Source organism: Aethalodelphis obliquidens, unplaced genomic scaffold (genome assembly GCF_003676395.1).
Source record: "Aethalodelphis obliquidens isolate GAN/ISIS:26980383/991018 unplaced genomic scaffold, ASM367639v1 scaffold128, whole genome shotgun sequence".
Taxonomy (NCBI): Eukaryota; Metazoa; Chordata; class Mammalia; order Artiodactyla; family Delphinidae; genus Aethalodelphis; species Aethalodelphis obliquidens.
In genome coordinates this window covers 1365730-1390159 of record NW_020838072.1, presented here as the reverse complement: position 1 = coordinate 1390159, position 24430 = coordinate 1365730, and the positions used below count along the sequence as shown (strand labels likewise).

Below are 24430 nucleotides of genomic sequence, written 5' to 3'. Positions count from 1 at the left end.
GTGTGAAATTTTGCATGTACCCTTCAAGCCCAGAGTCTGTTTCCCAAAGGCCTCCAGCTCTCCCATATGCAAACTTGGTTAGCCTTCAAACACCGATGTTTGGGGACTCACCTTCCAAGTAAAGGACCTCTGGGATTGGGAGCCCTCTGTGGGGCTTGGACCCCTCACTCCTTGGGAAGAACCTCTTCAATTGTGATTATCCTCCTATTTGTTGGTCAGCTCGCCAGGATTGTGGATCTTGACTATACCATGTCTTTGCCCCCCATCCCACCTGTCTCCTTGTGGTTCCTTCTTTATATATTTAGATGTGGAAAATCTTTTTGGTTCATCTTCATGTCATTCTCACTAATTTTGGTGTGTCCATGGGAGGAGTCGAGCTCAGGGTCTTCCTACTCTGTCATCTTGGTTGTTCCTCAAAACACTCAGGATATTATATTTGGTTTAGACCTTTACTGCATTTTACCCATAGTCCATTTCAGTCTTTAGTCATGTATACTTTTATGGTAACCCTGGCTGGAGACTCTACATCTGAATCATATTTGAACCACATGGGTCCACCTGAATAGGACAACTTGGACAACAGTCAGCCACATCCCCTCCTTCAATTCACTCTAAATTGTCACAGGCTCTTGGTTTCATCTGTCTTTGTACCCATTTCTTATGGTCTTGTTTACTGAAATCTTGTTGTTATTTGGTACTTTTTGAAATGAGTCCACCAACAGTGTTATGAATCTACTTGGGCTTGGAGGCAAAAAATTCATGCTATTTAGAGTTGTACATAACAGCAGTGAGAACGTGAGAGGCTCTGCCATTACCACAATGATTTAGTAGATGACTCTGTGTCATCTCTATTGGCTGCTCAAAGACCTCTTTGGTTATAAGTTGTGAGATTTGTCTTAGTTGAGTAGATAAAGTTGCTGGTCAAACGATCTGGCTAAATAAGTTCCCTGAATTTTGATGATTAAGGAAATGTCCTGGAAGAAAACCCCAACTGATGAAATGTTAGTGACCTCAGGTAGAAGGACTATGTGCTCCTTATAATGGAAGGGAGGGGAGTAGGAGAAAGGATGAAGTGACCTCTTGTTCAGAGGAAGAGCCAAAGGGTGATGCCATGTAGAAAGACTGAGTTTTGTTTTGTACAGTTCCCAACATGCTGGTCAATGCAGAATTTATTTGACAAATAATTATTGAGAATTTAAGGGCTTAATGTCAAGATCTAGGAAATTCTGAAGACCTGGGTCCAGTGAGATCACTCCTGCAGGATGATCCTGGATGTCTGTACAACAGAAAACACTGAGCAATAATTATTCTCACATATGTTCAGACTGGGAGAAACAAAGGTATAATATGCACATACTTCTCCTGCTGCATGTATTTTTATTCAACAACCATTTACAGAGCCCCTGCCATGTGCCAAGAAATTTGTATATTCATTTATTAAATTAAGCTTTCATTGAGTATTTACTATATCCTAGGCACTGAGGAAGCCAAGGATACCAGCATGAATAAGTCACAGCAACTACCATCCTCAAAGAATCTGTGGAGGATAAAGAGAGAAGAGATAGCCATGCTCTTAGCTGTCACCCCTCCTGGTCATTTGAACCCAGGGAGATGCAGTCCCTCAAAGGAAACTTGTACCATCACAGGAAGAAGTGAGTGTGGATAAGGGAGAGCAAGGACTGGAATTGGAAGGGAAATGTAGAAGAAGGATGTGGTGAGACAGATATCCTAGTAGAGGAAAGACATTCTGTTTGCCAAATGACTTAGGGCTGGTATAGGTGAAAGTTATGAGAATACTGCAGCTTGTCAGAAGATTGGAATTCTTTCTCACAATAGGATTGTTTCATTCTGTGTTTTTAAAAATGTGCAGGCTTATATTTTGCCAGACTTAAAGCACTATATGGAGAGTTCATTTTATAAAGCAAAATTATGCAAGAGGAAGACAGCACCTCAAGTTTTCATCAGAGAGGCCACATACAATTCAAATCAGAGCTCATGGCCCACCACGGGACTGAAACAACCTGAAGTGGAGAACATAATCTACATCCCACACAGCCTCCAGACAGTCTCTCTGGTAGCCTGATGATTAATGCATAAACCAGAAAGACATTTCATTGACTGCCTTCTAGCCCCATGAGCGCAATGTAGTCAATAAATATTTATTGAATGTAATTTCCTGGGGCTTGCAGCACTTACTCTGTAATAACTTACAAACGAATAAGCAAGAATTGTTCAGGGTGGTTACAAATAAATATATAAATGTATGTTAATTGAATCCAAAATACAAATGGACAGTAAGAAAGGAAATATGTATCCTTCTGCAGACAAGTCATCCAAGTGGTACTAGATTTAGGGTAAATAAGAAAGAAGTGCATTACACAAGCCCAGAAGTGAGAATTGCAAGAGAGAGAAAGAAGAAAGAAAAAAAGGGAGGAAGGAGATTTATAAATGGCTCTATTTCATACAAATGAAAATATATACATTTTTAAAGTCAATCTTTTTTAGTCTCTCTGGCTTTATGTGTACAATACTTTTATCTGTCACTGAAATAGCGCCTACACTCAGGAAATGGCAGAGTTAACTGAAATGGGCTTCCAAATTACAATTTTTGCAATAAAAATAAAATATGGCTTTCTGCCACCCATTTGGAGCTACAGCACTGATATGCTTATGCGATCCCCCTTAAGCCCCAGTCACATTAGATTCTGAGCCATGTATCACCAATTCGGCCATGAGGATGACTGTTAGGTTAAATTTATTAAAGTCTGAACATTTATTCTGAGTTAAAAGTAAATTAAAAATTTGCATTTGAAATAATATCCAAAAGAGACAGTGTAATCACCACATTCTCCCTTGTGCATCCTCTCTAAGCTCCTGTGAAGTCTGAGAATGCACAGACACAGTGAAAGCAGGAGCCTGGGAGGTGCTGAAGCTGAGACAGGCATCTTCACGGCTGCATGTCCAGCTTTGTAGGGGAAAGATCTTGTCTCTGGGAAATGCTTCAGTAAGCAATTCTACAATTTTAATACAAACACTCAAAAGAGACTCTAGTCATGACCAACCAGGTCCAGCCCTTCAGCAAATTGGAAAGAAGACAATAGGGATTGCACAAATCCACATCCACTGGCTCTGATTCTAGGATTGCCACAACAACCCCATGACTAAAGAGGAAACAAAGGTTTCATTGCTGTCAGGCAGCAGGAAAGAGGCAGAACCAAGAGGGAAATCAAGACTTCTCAGGATTCTTTTCAGGATACCACCCCAAGTATAGAAGGTCATCAGGTCTGCAGTATACTGGACCTCCGTTGGAAGTAGCCAGACAATGCTTGATTCACTGCAGGTTGAGAGTTGTCTTTGCCTTCTTTCTTTCTTTCTTTTTTTTGCGGTACGTGGGCCTCTCACTGTTGTGGCCTCTCCCGCCGCGGAGCACAGGCTCCGGACGCGCAGGCTCAGCGGTCATGGCTCACGGGCCCAGCTGCCCCGCGGCATGTGGGATCTTCCCGGACCAGGGCACGAACCCGTGTCCCCTGCATCGACAGGCGGACTCTCAACCACTGCGCCACCAGGGAAGCCCTGCCCTTTCTTTCTTATATATAAATTTATTTATTTATTTTTGGCTGCGTTGGGTCTTCCTTGTTGCGTGCGGGCATTCTCTAGTTGCGGCAGGCAGAGGCTACTCTTCGTTGGGGTGCGTGGGCTTATTACAGTGGCTTCTCTTGTTGCGGAGCACGGGCTCTAGGCACGCGGGCTTCAGTAGTTGTGGCGTGTGGGCTCAGTATTTGTGGTTCACGGGCTCTACAGCACAAGCTCAGTAGTTGTGATGCACAGGTTTAGTTGCCCCGTGGCATGTGGCATCTTCCCGAACCAAGGCTCAAACCCGTGTCCCCTGCATTGGCAGGCAGATTCTTAACCACTGTGCCACCAGGGAAATCCCTGTCTTTGCCCTTTCAATGCTCTGTAGATGGTAGTTGAGTAACAGACTTTATAACCACCAAATCAACCAGGGAAATTTGCCCAGAGATTTATAGATTACTACTCACCTCCACCACAATATCTTTTGCAAGTCTATTCCTAATTCCGCTCTCTCCTGACTTCAAGACTACCTACACTTAGTGTCCTTTTGTTAAAGCATAATTATATTTCCCAAATAGGTGATAACATTTTCAGAGTCATGCTGACACTTTTGTGTGTTTGACAAAGGAGGGGCACAGTGACTTGCTGATATGTCATGACTAAAATATTCAAATAAGAGTAGAGACATGGGTATGAAATGTACAGTGTGGGAAGTCCATAATTATGTAATATCTTTTTATGGTGACAGATCACAACCAGACTTCTTATGGTGATCATTTTGAACTGCATAGAAATATCCAATCACTATGCTGTATACCAGGAACTAACATAGTGTTATACTTCAAAAACAAACAAACTCATAGAAAAAGAAGATCAGATTTGTGGTTTTCAGAGGTGGGGGTTGGGGAGTGGGAATTGGGTAAAAGTAGCCAAAAGGTACAAATTTTCATTATAAGATAAAAAAGTACTAAGGATGTAATGTACAACATGATAAATGTAATTGACACTGCTGTATGTTATATATGAAAGTTGTTAAGAGAATAAATCCTAAGAGCTCTCATCACAAGGAAAAGAATTACTATCAACCCTTAGAATGTACATATATATATATATATAAACCACTTTGGTGTACAGTAGAAACTAACACTATATTATAAATCAACAATACTTGAATAAAATAAATTTTAAAAAAGACTACCTAACCACTTTCCAAAAGAGGGAGAAGGAAAAGATCCTGGGTATTTCCTTCCGGGGAGCTATCATCAGTTCTGATTACATGTGTAAAAGCTGACCTGAGGCATCCTAATATTCTTTCATATACTGAACACTGTCTGTGCCATCGCTCTTACAGACCAGAGAAGGAAAGCCTAAGTCCCTAGCAAGAAAATCTAGGAAAAGTTATTCTAAAAGGTATTCTATAAAAGGACAATCAGGGAAGCCTTCATGAAAACTGAGCCATCACGCTTCTCAGACAGGGAAGATCTAACTAATCATAACATGGAGAAGGGAGGAAGTCTCTGAATGCTTCTTGCCCTTCAAGCCAGATGCTCAGCAGGCTCACCCCAAATCCAGCCAAGCACACCCCTTTAAGCCTCTTCAATAATCCACCTGCCATTCCGAATCTGCAGCCTCCCTAAGGCTCTGAGGTATTTATCAGATTACCACTTGAGGTCACATATCCTACTGTCATGTTTTGTGGCTGTTTATTTATATGCGTTTTCTCCTTGGAGAAATTAGAAGCTCGGAGTTCACAAGGAAACACAGTGCTCTGCGTGCGGCAGGTGCACAGTGTGAATTTGTAGTGCACATACTGAATGAAATTGCTTTCCTTGTAAGCCTGGCCCCAGTTCCAGCCTAGAGATCCTAGAGTCCAAAGACTGTAGAAAAGAATTATGTGGAATTATTTGGAGCCAGCTGACAGCTGTTCTATTTGTCTGCTCATTTCTGAAGTCTCCATTGACTATTCAGTCCCATGGAAGCCAGAAACACCTGCCTGTCAGAGAATCAAATGCATGATTCGGAGACTTTGTCAGATACTTAAACCCAAAAGGCGGTATAAGACATAATTCCTACTGTGAAAAAAAAAATACATATTTTAAGGGATGGATCCATGAACTCTGCAAAAAATAATTGTTTTCAGTGTAGACAATATTTATTGGCAGGTGTTAAGAGTGCAAAATAGTAACAAAGGGATGGGAAAAGAGGTTGGCATGGCTCCCCTTCCCCAAGTGAGGACCCTGTAACCAGGCCAGTGAGGTAGGAGTACTTGACTTCAGCCACTTTGAGTCCAGCATCCACTGGAGAACAAGATTCCAGGCAGGAGGGGTCCTCACAACATGGGGGAAGGGAGCAGTACCCTAGAAGGGGCGTGAGCTGTGTTCCATCCCAAGCTGCTTCGTTCCTGTCCACCACACACCTCAAAAGCTCGGGGCAGGGGTGTTAGGGGACTGGGCTAAACCTATTCCTTTAAAAGGTAGGTGATTTTTTCAATGCAGGAGGCAGAATTGATGTGACTATAACTGATATGAAATGCTGATTGGAATATTTGTTAGTTCTAAAATCTCAAAGTCTATACACAAATTCAGACGTGGACACTCATTCAGATGACACCACTCAGTGCTTGATCCCAAGTAAGAGATGGAGAAATGGCTCCAGACCTAAAGTCATCATTCACTTTGCTTCCCTCTTCCTGCAGAGAGGTTTCATCTACCCTGGGCTTTGATATGCTCAAGTGTGTCTGTCTCAGGAGGTGGAGAGTCTCTTTCTCTTCATGAAGCATACTTTGTTAGCCATACACTGACTTCTAGATGTTCAAAGAATTGGTGAAGATTTCTCCAGGAGCTATTGGTTTTTTGTTAGCTTTAGGCCACTGCTTTCTCATTTGTACACATTCACTTCCCTTCAAATTGTATGGACCTGTACAGGATTGCTAGCCTTTAAAATTGCCACACCAGGACTTTAAAAACTACTATTTCTATCACCATTATTCCTTAAACCAAAAAAGGTAAAGATAGGCTTTACATTGGCTAAATTTACAAAGTTGTTCTTATTTTTCTTATTTCACTGTAAACCACTGACATATACTTAGGCATCATGTCCCTAGCATAAGGACAAGGATGAAAATTTCTCTCCTGAAATGTTGCTAGATGGGTTCTAAAATATTAAAAATATATGGCTGAGTTTAGCATTTATGTCATAAAAGTCATAAAACTTAAGGATAGAATATGAAAAAGAAAATAATTGTAAAAATCACTAGGACTCAAAGGGCTTCTGGAGAATTTTTCACTGGGCAGGAACAATACATAATCACTAATGCAGATTTTGGTGACCAAATTGGAATTTTTGTCCTTTCTTCTCTGTTCCAGGTACATGGCCATCATCCACCCCCTCCAGCCCCGACTGTCGGCCACAGCCACCAAGGTGGTCATCTGCGTCATCTGGGTCCTGGCTCTCCTCCTGGCCTTCCCCCAGGGCTACTACTCAACCACGGAGACCATGCCCAACCGAGTGGTGTGCATGATCGATTGGCCGGAGCATCCCAACAAGATTTATGAGAAAGTGTGAGTAGAGATGAATTTCAGTGCCTTCTTTGCCCTTTCTTGTTCCTTCTTTCTTTTGTTCTTCTGGTGGTTAGGATTTAATTTGTATGTTAGGTTTTAATTTGTAAACATTTCTCACAACCACTCTGTGTCAGGTTGATGTGTCCATAATTTTCAGGAGACTGTTATGTCCCAAATACTATTCTGGACTTTGAATGAAAAGTTTTAAAATATAAGACCTGGATCCTGATATAGCATACCATTTGGGCACACTACCGTGTCCCTCTTACCAGTGACTTTGCCCTGCCAGTGTCTGCATTTCTTTGCCTGGGAACTTTTTCCTACCCTATAGAATGCCATTTTGCCCTCTTGCACAGCATGCCAGAGGGTAAGGGAATTATCCTTCCCTCCACACTCCCAGCAGCTCTCAAAAACAACTGATGGGGGAACTTCCCTGGTGGTGCAGTTGTTAAGAATCCGCCTGCCAATGCAGGGGACAGGGGTTCAAGCCCTGATCTGGGAAGGTCCCACATACCATGGAGCAACCTAAGCCAGTGCACCACAACTACTGAGCTCGTGCTCTAAAGCCTGCGAGCCACAGCTATTGAAACCCACACGCCTAGAGCCTGTGCTCCGCAAGTGATGCCACCGCAATGAGAAGCCCGCACACTGCAATGAAGAGTAGCCCCCGCTCACCGCAACTAGAGAGAGCCTGCACACAGCAACAATGACCCAACTCAACCAAAAAAAAAACACACACAAACTGATGGGAGTTGGCATATGAACACCCCAGCTCCCTCCCCCTTCAGGTGGGAGGTCTCGGAGGTGTGTGTTTTACTGTGTTCAGGGTTTCCTCTTGGGATTAAGCTCCAGTCACCCTGGTAGCAGCTGGCTCAATGACACACGCTTTGTTAGCCCCACTCCCTACTAGTGTTTCTTTCTCCTTCCAAATAAGTCATTTGCACCTGAATCTTTATCTCAGGATGTGTCTCTGGGGAAAACTAAACCAAAACACCTACCTTCTAGGATTTTGCAGCTGGAAAAATACCTATACATGTGAAATGCATGGGAAGGCAAGGCCAGAACATTGAGACCTTATGAGTAACAGGTCCCCCACAGGACAAGCCTGTTTCTCTTCCAGCGGCCTGACCGATCACATTTAGGGCTTTTTAAAGCTATCTTGGCACATTTTCCAAAATTTCTTATCTTAGAGGCAACATTAAAATGGCTTATTCTTTGTTTTGTTCTATTCAAGTGAGCAGCAATTTGACATTTATATTATCATCAGTTTTCTGGATTCAAAGCACATTGATAATATGGCTCCTTTTGAAAGTCCTCTATAATTTTCCAATCTTGGGTTTATTAAGTGAATTGTAAAAGAAAGACCACTTGTATTAGAATCAGAAGATCTGGGTGTTAATTACAAGATTGCCAGTTTCTAGCTATGTGACCCTGGGCAAGAGCACAGTCTCTCCTCGTTGTTAAATGGAATATGATAAAGCACTGCCTCACATAAAAAACTGTTTTGAAGAGCAAACAAGATAATGTATTCTCGCCTTGTAAGCTATTAAATGCCATACGAAAGATAAGATACTGTTATTGAACTAAATTCATTAGATAGTATAATATAATCATTATAGACCTTTGAACTTATTAAATGGTAAAATGAGACACTGTACCTGTTGGCCCTCTAGATTTGAGGGTCCAAAATCCTGTTGCACACAGAGTTACACTACTGCATCTGTTCCATGGAGCATGGAAATGTAGCCTGTCAGAAAGCAATACATAAAGTTCAGACTTTGCCTTCCAGACACAGACAGCGGGATTTAATTGATCAGGCAGTGGGAGGATTAATGCTTAGCCTAGGAGATGTTGAACATTTTTCTTTCAAGTGAAACTACAAGCCTGAGCAGAGTCACAGTGGGAGAAAGAACATAGCTTTACAAGCTGTACGGGACCCATGAACATGTTCAAGCCAGAAGCTTCCCTCAAAAGGGGGAAAAAAAACCCCTCTGAATTAAAGTTCATTATATAAACTGCTTCAGAAACTGCCGTCAACTTCATGGACCTTAGCTCAGTTCTTAGTTCTTGTGAGCTTTTCAAAGTCTGATCACCTTTCTGAAACTTTTTGCTTCAAATAAGCACAGTTCTTTTATCTTCCAACAAATTCAAATTTTAACTTGGAAATAAAGGTTTATTTTCTCACAGATCTCTGGGATCTCATGCAAGAAACAGTAGTGTTTTACTTTTAAACATTTTTCTGTTTTATGCTTACTAATGATTAGAAAGTCCCTTTGAGACTCAATGTTTTGGACTGTCCTTTCAAGTTACCTTTAAAGAATTTTGGGTAACTGCTACTGGATGCATGGTTAGGTTTGCCATTATTGTTTATTTCATGATTTTAACCTAAAAACAAATGGGCCTGGAATAAGAGCTCCTGATTTTATCTATTCAAGATGTATAAAATGTTTATAGATGCAGTGGTAAGTTGAAAGCATCCACATTTGCCATTCACATATTGTCTGTGATACAAACATAAGTGTAAGCTTTATGCAAACCTATTTTATTTTTGTCAGTATCTGTCATAATGCATCATGATATATTTTTTAGGGAATTTAAATTCCATCAGTTCTAAACTAAGTACTTTATCATATTCTCTTTTATTAGAACTAATGATTGCCATTTCCACAGTACACAGTAATTCCAAATTTGAAACCATAATGAAATTTTATTTTGAGACAGGGTAAGAGCATAGGCTTGAGAGTTAAATGAGTGATCAACTCCCAGCTACATCTCTCTCTAGTTGAGTCGTAATAGTCAAGTTATTCAAGCTCCTAAGCCTAATAGTACAGTCCATATAGAGGTGTTGAGAGAAGTAAATAAGGTACTTGCTTAGCTCAGTGCCATGCACATTGGAAAGAATCTAGTGAATGTTACCTACTGTTGTTAGCGTCATTCATTGATCTGGGTACATGGGCAGAAAACTGGCAGCAGGGAGTGAGATGGGCAAATGCTTAGGCCCAATTCATCTGATGAATAATTTATGCCAGATAATTACGCTAAAAGGTTTTGTGAAAATCTGGGTCTTTTGAAAATCTTTGAAAGTCTGGCATTTGCCTTTTAAACACTTTTAAAGAAACGCAATCCAATAAAAGGACAGGCAAAAGATATCCTTATATATTAAATGGCCAATTAATATATAAGGAGGCACACAACTTCATTCATCAACAGTGAAATGAAAATTAAAACCATAATGAGATCTTACTATCTACCTATTAGACTAGCAAATGTTCAGAAGTCTGACTAAACTGAGCATTTAGAACTTTTGGTGAAGAACCTTAGTAGACTGCTAAAAGTATACATTGATAAAACCACATTGGAAAACATTTTGTAGTATCTAGAAAAGAAGAAACTATTCATACCCCATAACCCTGCAATTTCACTCAGGGGTAATTAATTACCCTAGAAAAACTCATGCTATGAACCCACATACATCTAGATATTGTTTATATCAGCATCATTCTTAAAGCCCTAAACTGGAGATATTCCAAATGTCCGTCTTCAGTTAGATGGATATTTTAACTGTGGTACAAGCATGCCATGGAATATTATGTAGTTGGCAGAATGAACAAAATGTAGCTCCATGCAGCATAAATGGCTCTTGTAAATAAGGTTTTAAAACAAGCAAAATGAAAGGTGGTAATACTACAACTGCAAGCAAAGAAGTAGTTACCATGAAAGTGAAGACTGTGATTATCTTTCAAGGGAGAGAAAGGGATGTGATCAAGAAGGGACACTTGGAGTTGCTTCTGAGGATATGGCATTATATTTCTCCAGCACAATGGTAGTAGCATGAGTGTTTGCTTTAAAATTACTCGTAATACCAAGTAGTTTGACTTATGCACTTTGTCTGGAATTTATGTTTCATTTTTATTTAACTTAAAATTAAATGCTATCCAAAGGTTTTTGCTTTTGCAAGCTCTCAAGATACTGCTTCCATTGGGATAACCCCAAATTTCCTCCATAAGAAATTATCTTCTGAAGTGTGGGCTGTGCCTGGGGTGACATTCATAAGTACTCATCTCTGAATTAGCCGAAGTATGGATGTGCCCCGTTTCATTCTCATGTTTATTTGCATTTTGCCTTGCTAACTCCTATGTGTCAGCCCATTTGGAATTTTTCCAATTGGTCTAATGGGGGTTAGGACAAATTATTGTCCCTGGAAGGATGTGACAAATGTTAACCAGAGAACAAGCCCATAGACTCTCCACAGCACTCATCCCTTGCTGCTATTATTCATAAGCACGTACATCTGGGCTACAAAATGCTACAGATAGACTTGGTTCATCTTCCTGGAAAATCATTTAAAACTTCATTTTGCATTTAAAAATATAAATAAATTATGGGGTATAATGAAAGTTCTTATAATTTCTTTAATCACCCATATTCCCATCATTTACAAAGGCTCTAACATTTTGATGAATTTCCATCCAGGGAAATATTGTTCTTAGTTTCTTTTGAAGTGTCTTGTGTACCTACAGGTCAACACAAATATAGATTGTTTCCCTTTTTGTAACACAAAATGTAGCTTATTATGCACATTGTTCTGTTTTTTATTTAACTTAATACGTCTTAGAGATCTTTTCATATCAGTTCATGAAAAGCTTCTCTATTCTTTTTTTCAGCTACACAGTACTCCATGTTATAAATGTACAATATTATTTAACCAGTCACTTTTAGTGGACTTGGGATTGTCTCCAGCCTTTTGCTATTGGATTGCTGTCATGAATAACCTTTACATTTATAATGTAAGGCTATGTGGAGCATAAAAATCCCCAAAATGGAATTGCTGGGTCAAATTTTTATATTGGCCTTCCATACTAATTTACATTCCCACCAGAAATGTGTGAAAGTCTCTGTTTCTCCACAGCCTCGTCAACAGACTGTATTGTCAAGATTTTAGATTTTTACCCACTAAAGTTAAAAATGCATTTCTCTTATTGGAACGGGGTTGAATTTTTTTCATAGTTTGAATCATTTGTAATTACATTTTATAATCCGCCATTTACCATATCATAAAGAATTTCTTATGTCATTATACATGCTTGTACAATTTGATGTGAACATATATGTGTGTATGCATATGTAAATAATAGTTTTTTTAACTAATCTCCTTCTTTGAAAATTGATTAGTGATTTCCCTTAGCTGACTAGTAAGATAAAACAGCAAACTTCATAAGCAGGCTGCTTCTAGCTACATCCCTAGATCCCTGCAGGGACAGGTTCAATGTCTTCTGTCATCCACTGTTTATGTCTACAATCTGCAATTATGGAATGTTATTCTAAAATTATTCATGAAACTGGAGACTTGAGTTCATTATTAATATAGTATTGTCATAGTTTGTGATTGAGTCCTGCCATAATTTTAGCAACTTGGCAGCTGTGACTGCTCTTGTGAAACTGTGACACTACCTAGGAAGTCCTGTAATGGTAGAGTGATTGACTGGTGAGGAAGAAAAATTTCACGGGTAACCAAAAGTAACTCTTCCCGATGGAGAAAAAAAGCACAGTAAAAGAAAAATTAAAGTATAAAGAAGAAATATTTGGCTTTGAAAAATGCAAATTCAGTAGCTTTCAAAATTATTTGGATCCAAGCCCACTCTTGAGGATGCTATCCAGGGTGTCAAGTTGCCGTGGCCCTGGAAGGTTATGGGGTAATATCCCTGAGGACAAGGAAGATGAATGAGTCAATATTTCTTTATCAGAGGGCTCACCAATATGGCCAAGAAAAAGTCTATAATAAGGATGAAAAATGAGAAATACATCCCAAAGAATGAGATTTAGGCAGCCTGGGGAATTTCAGCTTCCCTGAATCATTTATTAATATTGGTCATATGTCATTTTCTGTTAATTAAACTTCTTTGTACATAACTTTGTGGTAAAGTTTTAGCATGAAGTAAGATGTGCTTATCTGAATTACAAATATTACCAATAGTCCTGGGAAAGGAAACTATGTCAGAAAACAGCATCACTCATGACTATAATTACCTGGAGATTTTGTGAAAGTGTACATGAATGTGGATATATTAACTCTAATATAATTCTTTTATTTTTTATAAATTTATTCATTTTATTTATTTTTGGCTGCATTGGGTCTTCGTTGCTGCCCTCGGGCTTTCTCTAGTTGTGGCGACTGGGGGCTACTCTTCGCTGCAGTGCACGGGCTTCTCATTGTGGTAGCTTCTCTTCTTGCAGAGCATGGGCTCTAGGTGCATGGGCTTCAGTAATTTTGGCATGCAGGCTCAGTAGTTGTGGCACATGGGCTTAGTTGCTCTGTGGCATGTGGGATCTTCCAAGACTAGGGCTCCAAGCCCTAGTCGCCTGCATTGGCAGGCAGATTCTTTTTTTTTTTAAACATCTTTATTGGAGTATAATTGCTTTACAATGTTGTGTTAGTTTCTGCTGTATAACAAAGTGAATCAGCTATACATATACATATATCCCCATATCCTTTCCCTCTTGCTTCTCCCTCCCATCTTCCCTATCCCACCCCTGTAGGTGGTCACAAAGCACTGAGCTGATCTCCCTGTGCTATGCAGCTGCTTCCCACTAGTTATCTATTTTACATTTCATAGTGTATATATGTCACTGCCACTCTCTCACTTCGTCCCAGCTTACCCTTCCCCCTCCTTGTGTCCTGAAGTCCATTCTCTACATCTGGCAGGTGGATTTTTAACCACTGCACCACCAGGGAGGTCCTCTAATATAATTCTTTATTAGTACCAATTGTAACAGAAGACTGTCTTTATTTATAGCATTTTGTCTTTTGTATGTCATATCCCGTCACCTTAGCTGAAATATTTACATTTATACATATCCTTTAGTTTCATTAATAATAATGAAAATTAAAAATCAACTAATTGGTGGAGAATAAGAAGGAAAAAAGAATATTAGAAAAAGTACCTGTAGTTTACTTCCCCAATTTTCCACATTCTTGATTATTTCACAAATAAAAAACAAGTGTGGATCCTTTACCAAGCTGCTCCAGGCCTTGCCAAAAGGGTGTCAGCATATTAGTGGTTCCAGGACTGTTTATGCTAGCTTGTATGATTAATCTCCTCCCTGACACCCACGACATTTATATAGCCCAGCACTCCTAGTATTGTCACTGCTGTTGATGGAAAGCAGTTAAACTGATAATGAAAAGTGCATTGATATTTCAGGGGAAAATGGTTGCACAAAAGCAAGTCTTTAACCCTGACACTCAGACAAAAAATTTACAGTAAATAAAATTTTAAAAAAAGAAGGAGAAGGAGAAGAAGCCTACATTAATGCAGAAACTAGGAAGGTTGCCATAAAAATGCCATAAATTTCACTACCTTTCTGGTAGATATTGCACAGATAGAGACAAAGAGGAGGCAGTAGCCACCATGGGAAGTCATGTGCAATACATATGGCAACGCCTAATTTGGAGGTGAAAGTGTAAGCTTGAAAAAGATGGGACTACCAAATTTGGGATTCCTTTGTGCTGTCATGTTAAATTTCCAGAGATAGCTGACCTTACTGAAAGAGAAAACACAACCAGGCCTGAAAGTGTAATTGAATGTAAGATTAAATGGACAATTTTCTACAAAACTGTAAATCACATTGATGCAGCTTGAGAGGCGAAGAATGAAAATACTGTTCAAGAGTTACAATTATAAAAGGCAATGGAATCAAAATTTGTGCAGAAAATTTCTTTCAAATATCTTATAAACTCTTAATGAGTTCAGAACCATATGGAGAACTTGCTAATTTATTATATGCATTTGGTATGACCTAAATGTAAAAAGTTGACAAACTAAGCTCCAAAAACAAACATTTAGGCCAATTCCATTTCCAACTATAGATAAGAGATCCACACAAAAGAATTCAAAATTATATTAAAATAACAATGTTTTATTTTTTGAGCATGACTTCTTCCAACAATAACGTTAGTAAGTTATCAGTAAATTGTTATTTTATTTTATCAAATGAATTTGTCAAAGGGAAGTATATATTTGTCTCAATAAATGTCAAAAATAAAATTTTTAAAAGGTAATATGTATTAAAGAAAAAAAATAGTTTATATCAATAATAATCCTTGAGAAAATAAAGTGAATAACACATCTTCTTTACAACAGAAACAAACAAAGAAAACCCCAGAAAATTAAGAAATAGGCATTATATGAAGAAAAACAAAAAAATCATGCTATTTTAGACTTTACTGAATGGCATAACAGAATACTTGAGAAACATTTCACATGATCCAAAACCTGGAAATTATCTAAGGGTATATAGGAAACAGTCTCCCTTCTATATACATTTTTTTTTTGTACACCAATGTTCATAGCAGCATTATTCACAATAGCCAAAAAGGTGGAAATGCCCTTCTGTCTTTATGTAATTCCATGAAGATATCAGTTCTTCTCAAACTATTCCAACAAGTATGTTTAGGTGGCTGATAAAGCAAATCATCTGAAAGAATAAATGGATAAAAATAGTTCAAGAAAATGTTGAAAAAGAAGAATTAATTTTGATATCAGCAAAATAACAAAAAAGAAATATAAGAAGTGGCTTGTTCTTTCAGATATGAAAATACTCAATACTGAGGATAGAATTGGTCAATAAAAAACAGAATAGAAATCACACACACAGACACACACACACACATACATACACACACACAGAAACCCAAGAATATAAAATTTTATATATAGTATATGCTACAGATAACATGTGAATTCTGAAACGATTTTTCCATAATTTTTTTGGAAACGTGAGAACCCCAAATTCTGTAGGATTTTGTAACTTGAATGAGTTTATAAGTAACCATTATGGGTAACCACATAACTCACAGCTACCCACAACTTAGAGAGTCAAAATTACATTAGTGTACTGAAGCCTGTAAGAGGCTTTCCATTTTTAAATTTTTTATTTACTTTTTTAATATAATATATTCATGTAGTTTAAAAACCAGTAAGTTTCAAAAGTAATCAGAAAAAAGATTTCTCCCTCTAACCACTGTTCTTAGTTTCTTTTGAATTTTTAAATTTTAATTAATTTATTTTTTATACAGCAGGTTCTTATTAGTTATACATTTTATACATATTAATGTATATATGTCAATCCCAATCTCCCAATTCATCACAGCACAACGCCTACCCCGCCACTTTCCCCCCTTGGTGTCCATATGTTTGTTCTCTACATCTGTGTCTCTATTTCTGCCCTGCAAACCAGTTCATCTGTACCATTTTTCTAGGTTCCACATATATGCGTTAATATTTGATATTTGTTTTTCTCTTTCTGACTTACTTCACTCTATATGACAGTCTCTAGATCCATCCACATTTCTACAAATGACCCAATTTCATTCCTTTTTATGGCTGAGTAATATTCCATTGTATATATGTACCACATCTTATTTATCCATTCCTCTGTCAATGGGCATTTAGGTTGTTCTATGACCTGGCTATTGTAAACAGTGCTGCAATGAACATAGGGGGGCATGTGTCTTTTTGAATTATGGTTTTCTCAGTGTATATGCCCAGTAGTGGGATTGCTGGGTCATATGGTAATTCTATTTTTAGTTTTTAAAGGAACCTCCATACTGTTCTCCATAGTGGCTGTATCATTTTACATTCCCACCAACAGTGCAAGAGGGTTCCCTTTTCCCCACACCCTCTCCAGCATTTCTTGCTTTTAGATTTTCTGATGATGTCCATTCTAACTGGTGTGAGGTGATACATCATTGTAATTTTGATTTGCATTTCTCTAATAATTAGTGATGTTGAGCAGTTTTTCATGTGCTTCTTGGCCATCTGTATGTCTTCTTTGGAGAAATGTCTATTTAGGTCTTCTGCCCATTTCTTGATTGGGTTATTTGGTTTTTTTTAATATTGAGCTGCATGAGCTGTTTATATATTTTGGAGATTAATCCTGTGTCCATTGATTCATTTTCAAATATTTTCTCCCATTCTGAGAGTTGTCTTTTCATCTTGTTTGTAGTTTCCTTTTCTGTGCAAAAGCTTTTAAGTTTCATTAGGTCCCATGTGTTTATTTTGGTTTTCATTTCCATTAGTCTAGGAGGTGGATCAAAAAGGATCTTGCTGTGATTTATGTCAAAGAGTATTCTGCCTATGTTTTCCTCTAAGAGTTTTACAGTGTCTGGCCTTACACTTAGGTCTCTAATCCATTTTGAGTTTAATTTTCTGTATGGTGTTAGGGAGGGTTGTAATTTCATTCTTTTACATGTAGCTGTCCAGTTTTCCCAGCACCACTTATTGAAGAGATTGTCTTTTCTCCATTGTATATCTTTGTCTCCTTTCTCACAGTTTAGTTGACCATATGTGCGTGGGTTTATCTCTGGGCTTTCTATCCTATTTCATTGATCTATGCTTCTCTTTTTGTGCCAGTACCATATTGTCTTGATTACTGTAGCTTTGTAGTATAGTCTGAAGTCAGGGAGTCTGATTCCTCCAGCTCCGTTTGTTTCCCTGAAGACTGCTTTGGCTATTCGGGGTCTTTTGTGTCTCCATACAAATTTTAAGATTTTTTTGTTCTAGTTCTTTAAAAAAAAAATGCCATTGGTAATTTGATAGGGATTGTATTGAATCTGTAGATTGCTTTGGGTAGTATAGTCATTTTCACAATATTGATTCTTCCAATCCAAGAACATGGTATATCTCTCCATCTGTTTTGTTCTCAGTTTCTTGTGAGCTTTCCAAAATTCCTCTCTGCTTATCAAAAAGGGTTTGACTATATATTCTAATTGTCTCCTTTCTTAACACAAAGTGTCATATATGACATACCATATTCTTGTTTCTTCCACTTACAGTTTAACTCAGATATTCTTTCCCCTTAGTATTAAGCAAATAGTCTCATTTTTTTCTTTACAGCTGCATAGTATTACTTTGTATAGAAAAATCATAACTTATTTATCTGGCATGATATTGATTTATATTTGGATTGCTCCTAGCGCTTTGCTATTTCAAATAATATTGTAATGAATAGGCTCCACTCTGATAATTTTTCAGCAAAGAAACCTGATGGTTTTGGTTAAACCTTGTGTTTCCCAAATTTACTTGATCATAGAATCCTTCTTTTGACTAACCCTGGTAACATCCCACAGATATAGTGTCCATAATATATATTCTGGTGAAACTCTGCACTAATCAAAAAAATGTGTTTCTTTCTGACATCTTAAAATGAATATAAATTCCAAATATATTGGAAAGGAGTGAAAACTTGCAAAAAATAACACTCAAGACAAAACTAAAATGAAGAGATGGTTGGTTTGAGTATAAACATAGATATAGATACAGGTATAGATATATTTGTTAAATACTGTATGCCAGGAAACTCCATGAGAGAGTTTGGCAAATGACAAAGTGAGGGAAAAACCCACAATGTATGAGACAAACCATTGACATAATTAACATAGAGGAGACCTGAGCACCTGTGGTTGGAGCACCAAGTCCAAACCACTGGACTAACAGAGATCTTCAGGTACCAGGAATATTAGTCAGTGTGAGCTCTCCCAGAGGCCCTCATCTCGGCGACAAGACCTGCCTCCAACTAACTGCCTGCAAACTCCAGTGGTGGATGCCTCAGGCCAAACAATCAGCAAGACAGGAACACAGCTGCACCCATCAAAAAAATGAAATGACCAAAAAATATGTTACAGATGAAGGATTAAGGTAAAAACCTACAAGAGCAAATAAATGAAGAGGAAATAGGCAACATAACTGAAAAAGTATTCAGAGCAACAATAGTAAAGATGATACAAGTAGTAATAGAAATGGAGGCATGGATTGAGAAAATAAAAGAAATGTTTAACAAGGACATACAAGACCTAAAGAACAAAAAAACAGTGATGAATAACACAATTACTGAAATGAAAAATACACTAGAAGGAATCAATAGCAGAATAACTGAGGCAGAAGAACAGATAAGTGAACTGGAGGATAGAATGGTGAAAATAACTGCCATGGAATGGAATAAAGAAAAAAGACTGAAAAGAAATGAGGACACCCTCAGAGACCTCTGGGACAAATTAAATTCACCAAAATTCGAATTATAGGGGTCCCAGAAGAGGAAGATAAAAAGATAGGGTCTGAGAAAATATTTGAAGAGATTATAGTCAAAAACTTCCCTGACATGGGAAAGGAAATAGCCATACAGGTCCAGGAAACACAGAGTCCCATACAGCATAAACCCAAGAAGAAACACACTAAGACACATATTAATCAAACTAAAAAACATAAATTCAAGGAAAAATGTTAAAAGCATCAAGGGAAAAGCAACAAATAATGTAAAAGAGAATTCCTATAAGGTTATCAGCTGGTTTTTAAGCAGAAACTCTGTAGGATAGAAGGGAGTGCCAGGATATATTTAAAGTGATGAAGGGAAAATCCTACAACCAAGATTACTCTACCCAGCAAGGATCTCACTCAGATTCAACAGAGAAATGAAAAGCTTTACAGACAAGCAAAAGCTAAGGGAATTCAGCACCACCAAACCAAATTTCCAACAAATGCTAAAGGAGCTTCTCTAAGTGGCTTCTCTTCTCTAAGCTTCTCTTCTCAAGAGAAGAAAGAGACCCACATAAACAAACACAAAACAATTAAGAAAATAGCAATAAGAACATACATATCAATAATTATCTTGAATGTAAATAGATTAAGTGCTCCAACCAAAAGACACAGATTGGCTGAATGGATACAAAAACAAGATCCGTATATAAGCTCTCTACAACAGACCCATTTCAGTCCTAGGGACACATACAGACAGCAAGCGAGGGGATGGGAAAAGATATTCCATGCAAATGGAAATCAAAAGAAAGATGGAGTAGCAATATTCATATCAGAAAAAATAGACTTTAAAATAAAGACTGTTGCAAGAGACAAGAAATGACACTACATAATGATCAAGGGATCAATCAAAAAAGAAGATATAACAATTGTAAATATACATGCACCCAACATAGGAGCACCTCAATATATAAGACAAATGCTAATAGTCATGAAAGGGGAAATTGACAGTAACACAATAATAGTGGCGGACTTTAACACCCCACTTACATCAATAGACAGATCATCCAGAGAGAAAATAAACAAAGAAACACAAGCTTTAAATGACACAATAGACCACATAGATTTAATTGATATTTATAGAACATTCCACCCAAAAGTGGCAGAATACACTTTCTTCTCAAGTGCACATGGAACATTCTCCAGGATATATCACATCTTGGGTCACAAATCAAGACTTGGTAGATTTAAAACAATTGAAATCATATCAAGAATCTTTTCTGACCACAACACTATGAGATTAGAAATCAATTACAGGGAAAAAAACTGTAAAAAACACAAACAAATGGAGGCTAAACATTATGCTACTAAATAACTAAGAGATCACAGAAGAAATCAAAAAGTACAGAGAAACAAATGACAATGAGAATATGAAAACCCAAAACCTATGGGACACAGCAAAAGCAGTTCTAAGAGGAAAGTTTATAGCAATTCAATTTCACCTCAAGAAACCAGAAAAGTCTCAAATAAAAAATCTAACCTTACACCTAAAGCAACTAGAGAAAGAAGAATGAAACCCCCAAAGTTAATAAAAGGAAAGAAATCATAAAGAGCAGAGTAGAAATACATGAAATAGAAATGAAGAAAACAATAGTAAAGATCAATAAAACTAAAAGTTGATTCCTTGAGAACATAAAAAAAATTGATAAACCTTTAACCAGACTCATGAAGAAAAAAGGATAGAATTCAAATCAATAAAATTAGAAATGAAATGGAGAAATTATAACTGACAATGCAGGAATACAAAGGATCATAAGAGACTACACAAGCAACACTATGCCAATAGAATGGACAACGTGGAAGAAATGGAAAAATTCTTAGAAATGTACAACCTTCCAAAAATGAACCAAGAAGAATTAGAAGACATGAACATACCAATCACAAGTAATGAAATTGAAACTGTAATTAAAATCTTCCAGTAGGGCTTCCCTGGTGGTGCAGTGGTTAAGAATCTGCCTGCCAATGCAGGGGACACAGGTTCAAGCCCTGGTCTGGGAAGATCCCACATGCCGCGGAGCAACTAAGCACATGTGGCACAACTGTGGGGGGCTGTGCTCTAGGGCCCGTGAGCCACAAGCAGTGAGCCTGCATGCTGCAACTACTGAAGCCCACACACCCAGAGCCCATGCTCAACAACAAAGAGAAGCCACCACAATGAGAAGCCCGTGCACTGTAACCAAGATTAACCCCCACTCACCACAATTGGAGAAAGCCCATGCACAGCAAAAAAAACCCCAATGCAGCCAAAAATAAATAAAATAAATTTAAAAAATTTTTTTCAGTAAACAAAAGTCCAGGACCAGAGGGCTTCACAGGCGAATTCTATGACCAATATCACTGAAGAATATAGATGCAAAAATCCTCAAAAAAATAACAGCAAACAGAATCCAGCAACACATTAAAAGGAGCATACACCATGATAAAATTGGATTTATCCCAGGGATGCAAGGATTCTTCAATACACACAAATTAATCAGTGTGATACACCATATTAACAAATTAAGAATAAAAAGCATATGATCATCTCAATAGCTGCAAAAAAAAAAGCTTTTGACAAAATTCAACACCCATTTATGATAAAAACTCTCCAGAAAGTGGGCATAGAGGTAATCTACCTCAACATAAAAAAGGCCATATATGACAAACCCACAGCAAACATCATTCATAATGTTGATAAACTGAAAGCTTTCCTCCAAGATGAGGAAAAAGACAAGGATGTCCACTCTCTCCACTTTTATTTAACATAGTTTTGGAAGTCCTAGCCATGGCAATCAGAGAAAAAAAAAAGAAATAAAAGGAAAACAAATTGGAAAAGAAGAAGTAAAACAGTCACTGTTCACAGATGACATAATACTATATATAGAGAGAAAATCCTAAAGATGCTACCAGAAAACTACTAGAGCTAATCAATGAATTTAGTAAAGTTGCAGGATATAAAGTTAATGCACAGAAATCTCTTGCATTCCTATACTCTAATGATGAAAGATCAGAAAGAGAAATTAAGGAAACACTCCCAATTACCACTGCAACAAAAAGAATAAAATACCTAGGAATAAACCTACCTAAGGAGACAAAAGACCTGTACTCACAAAACTATAAAACACTGATGATAGAAATCAAAGATAATGCAAACAGATGGAGAGATATACCATGTATTGGAAAAATCAATATTGTCAACATGGCTGTACTACCCCAAGTAATCCACAGATTCAATGCAATCCCTACAAATTACCAATGGCATTTTTCAAAGAATTAGAACAAAAAAAAATTTACAATTTGCATGGAAACAGAAAAGCTGTAAATAGCCAAAAAAATCTGGAGAGAGTAAAACAGAGCTAGAGGAATCAGACTCCCTGACTTCAGACTATACTACAAAGCTACAGTAATCAAGACAGTATTGTACTGGCACAAAAACAGAAATATAGATCAATAGTACAGGATACAAAGCCCAGAGATAAACCCACACATATATGTCACCCAATCTATGACAAAGGAGGAAATGATATGCAATGGAGAAAAGACAATCTCTAGGTCCATCCATGTTGATGCAAAAGGCATTATTTAGTTCTTTTTTATGGCTGAGTAATATTCCATTGTATATATGTACCACATCTTCTTTGTCCATTCCTCTGTTGGACATTAAGGTTGTTCCCAAGTTCTGGCTATTGTAAATAATACTGCAATGAACATTGGGGTGCACATATCTTTTTGAATTATGGTTTTCTCTGGGTATCTGCCTAGGTGTAGGACTACTGGGTCATATGATAGTTCTATTTTTAAATTTTTAAGGAACCTCCATACTGTTCTCCATAGTGGCTGAACCAATTTACATTCCCACCAACAGTGAGGAGGATTCCCTTTTCTCCACACCCTCTCCAGCATTTATTGTTTGTAGATTTCTTGATGATAGCCATTCTCACCAGTGTGAGGTGATACCTCATTGTAGTTTTGATTTACATTTCTCTAATAATTAGCAATGTTGAGGATCTTTTCATGTTCTTTTCAGGCACCTGTATGTCTTCTTTGGAGAAATGTCTATTTAGATCTTCCCCCCATTTTTTGATTGGGTGTTTTGTTTTTTTGATATTGAGCTACATGAACTCTTTGTATATTTTTGAGATAAAGTCCTTGTCAGCTGCTTCATTTGCAAATATTTTCTGCCGTTCTGAGGGTCGTCTTTTCGTTTTGTTTGTGATTTCCTCTGCTGTGTAAAAGTTTTAAGTTTCATTAGGTCCCATTTGCTTATTATTTTTTTTAATTTTTGTTACACTAGGAGGTGAATCAAAAAATATCTTCCTGCGATTTATGTCAAAGAGTGTTTTCCTCAAATAGTTTTATAGTGTCTGGTCTTACGTTTAGGTCTTTCAGCCATTTTGAGGTTTTTTTTTTTTTTTTTTTAACATCTTCATTAGAGTATAATTGCTTTACAATGGTGTGTCAGTTTCTGCTTTATAACAAAGTGAATCAGTTATACATATACATATGTCCCCATATATCTTCCCCCCTGCATCTCCCTCCCTCCCACCCCCCCAATCCCACCCCTCCGGGTGGTCACAATACACCAAGCTGATCTCCTGTGCTATGCAGCTTCTTCCCATCAACTATCTACTTTACGTTTGGTAGTGTATATATGTCCATGCCATGCTCTCACTTTGTCCCAGCTTACCCTTCCCCCTCCCCATATCCTCAAGTCCATTCTCTAGTAGATCTGCATCTTTATTCCAGTCTTGCCCCTAGGTTCTTCTGACCATTTTCTATTTTCTTCTTTTTTTTTTTAAATTCCATATATATGTGTTAGCATATGGTATTTGTTTTTCTCTTTCTGACTTACTTCACTCTGTTTGACAGTCTCTAGGTCCATCCACCTCACTACAAATAATTCAGATTCATTCCTTTTTATGGTTTAGTAATATTCCATTGTATATATGTGCCACATCTTCTTTATCAATTCATCTGTTGATGGACACTTAGGTTGCTTCCATGCCCTGGCTATTGTAAATAGAGCTGCAATGAACATTTTGGTACATGACTCTTTTTGAGTTATGGTTTTCTCAGGTTATATGCCCAGTATGGGATTGCTGGGCCATATGGTAGTTCTATTTGTAGTTTTTTAAGGAAAATCCATCCTGTTCTCCATAGTGGCTGTATCAGTTCACATGCCCACCAACAGTGCAAGAGGGTTCCCTTTTCTCCACACCCTCTCCAGTT

General features: G+C 37.7%; 1 protein-coding gene across 1 annotated transcript in view; it reads left to right on the top strand.

Annotated features, from left to right (window-relative positions):
* The window catches only part of TACR1 (tachykinin receptor 1), a 94128-nt gene that overhangs the window by 15050 nt on the left and 54648 nt on the right, over positions 1-24430 (top strand). Inside the window, exon 2 of the mRNA XM_027099090.1 lies at positions 6939-7133. Within this exon, the coding sequence (XP_026954891.1) occupies positions 6939-7133 (195 nt within the window). The remainder of the gene's footprint in view (positions 1-6938; positions 7134-24430) is intronic.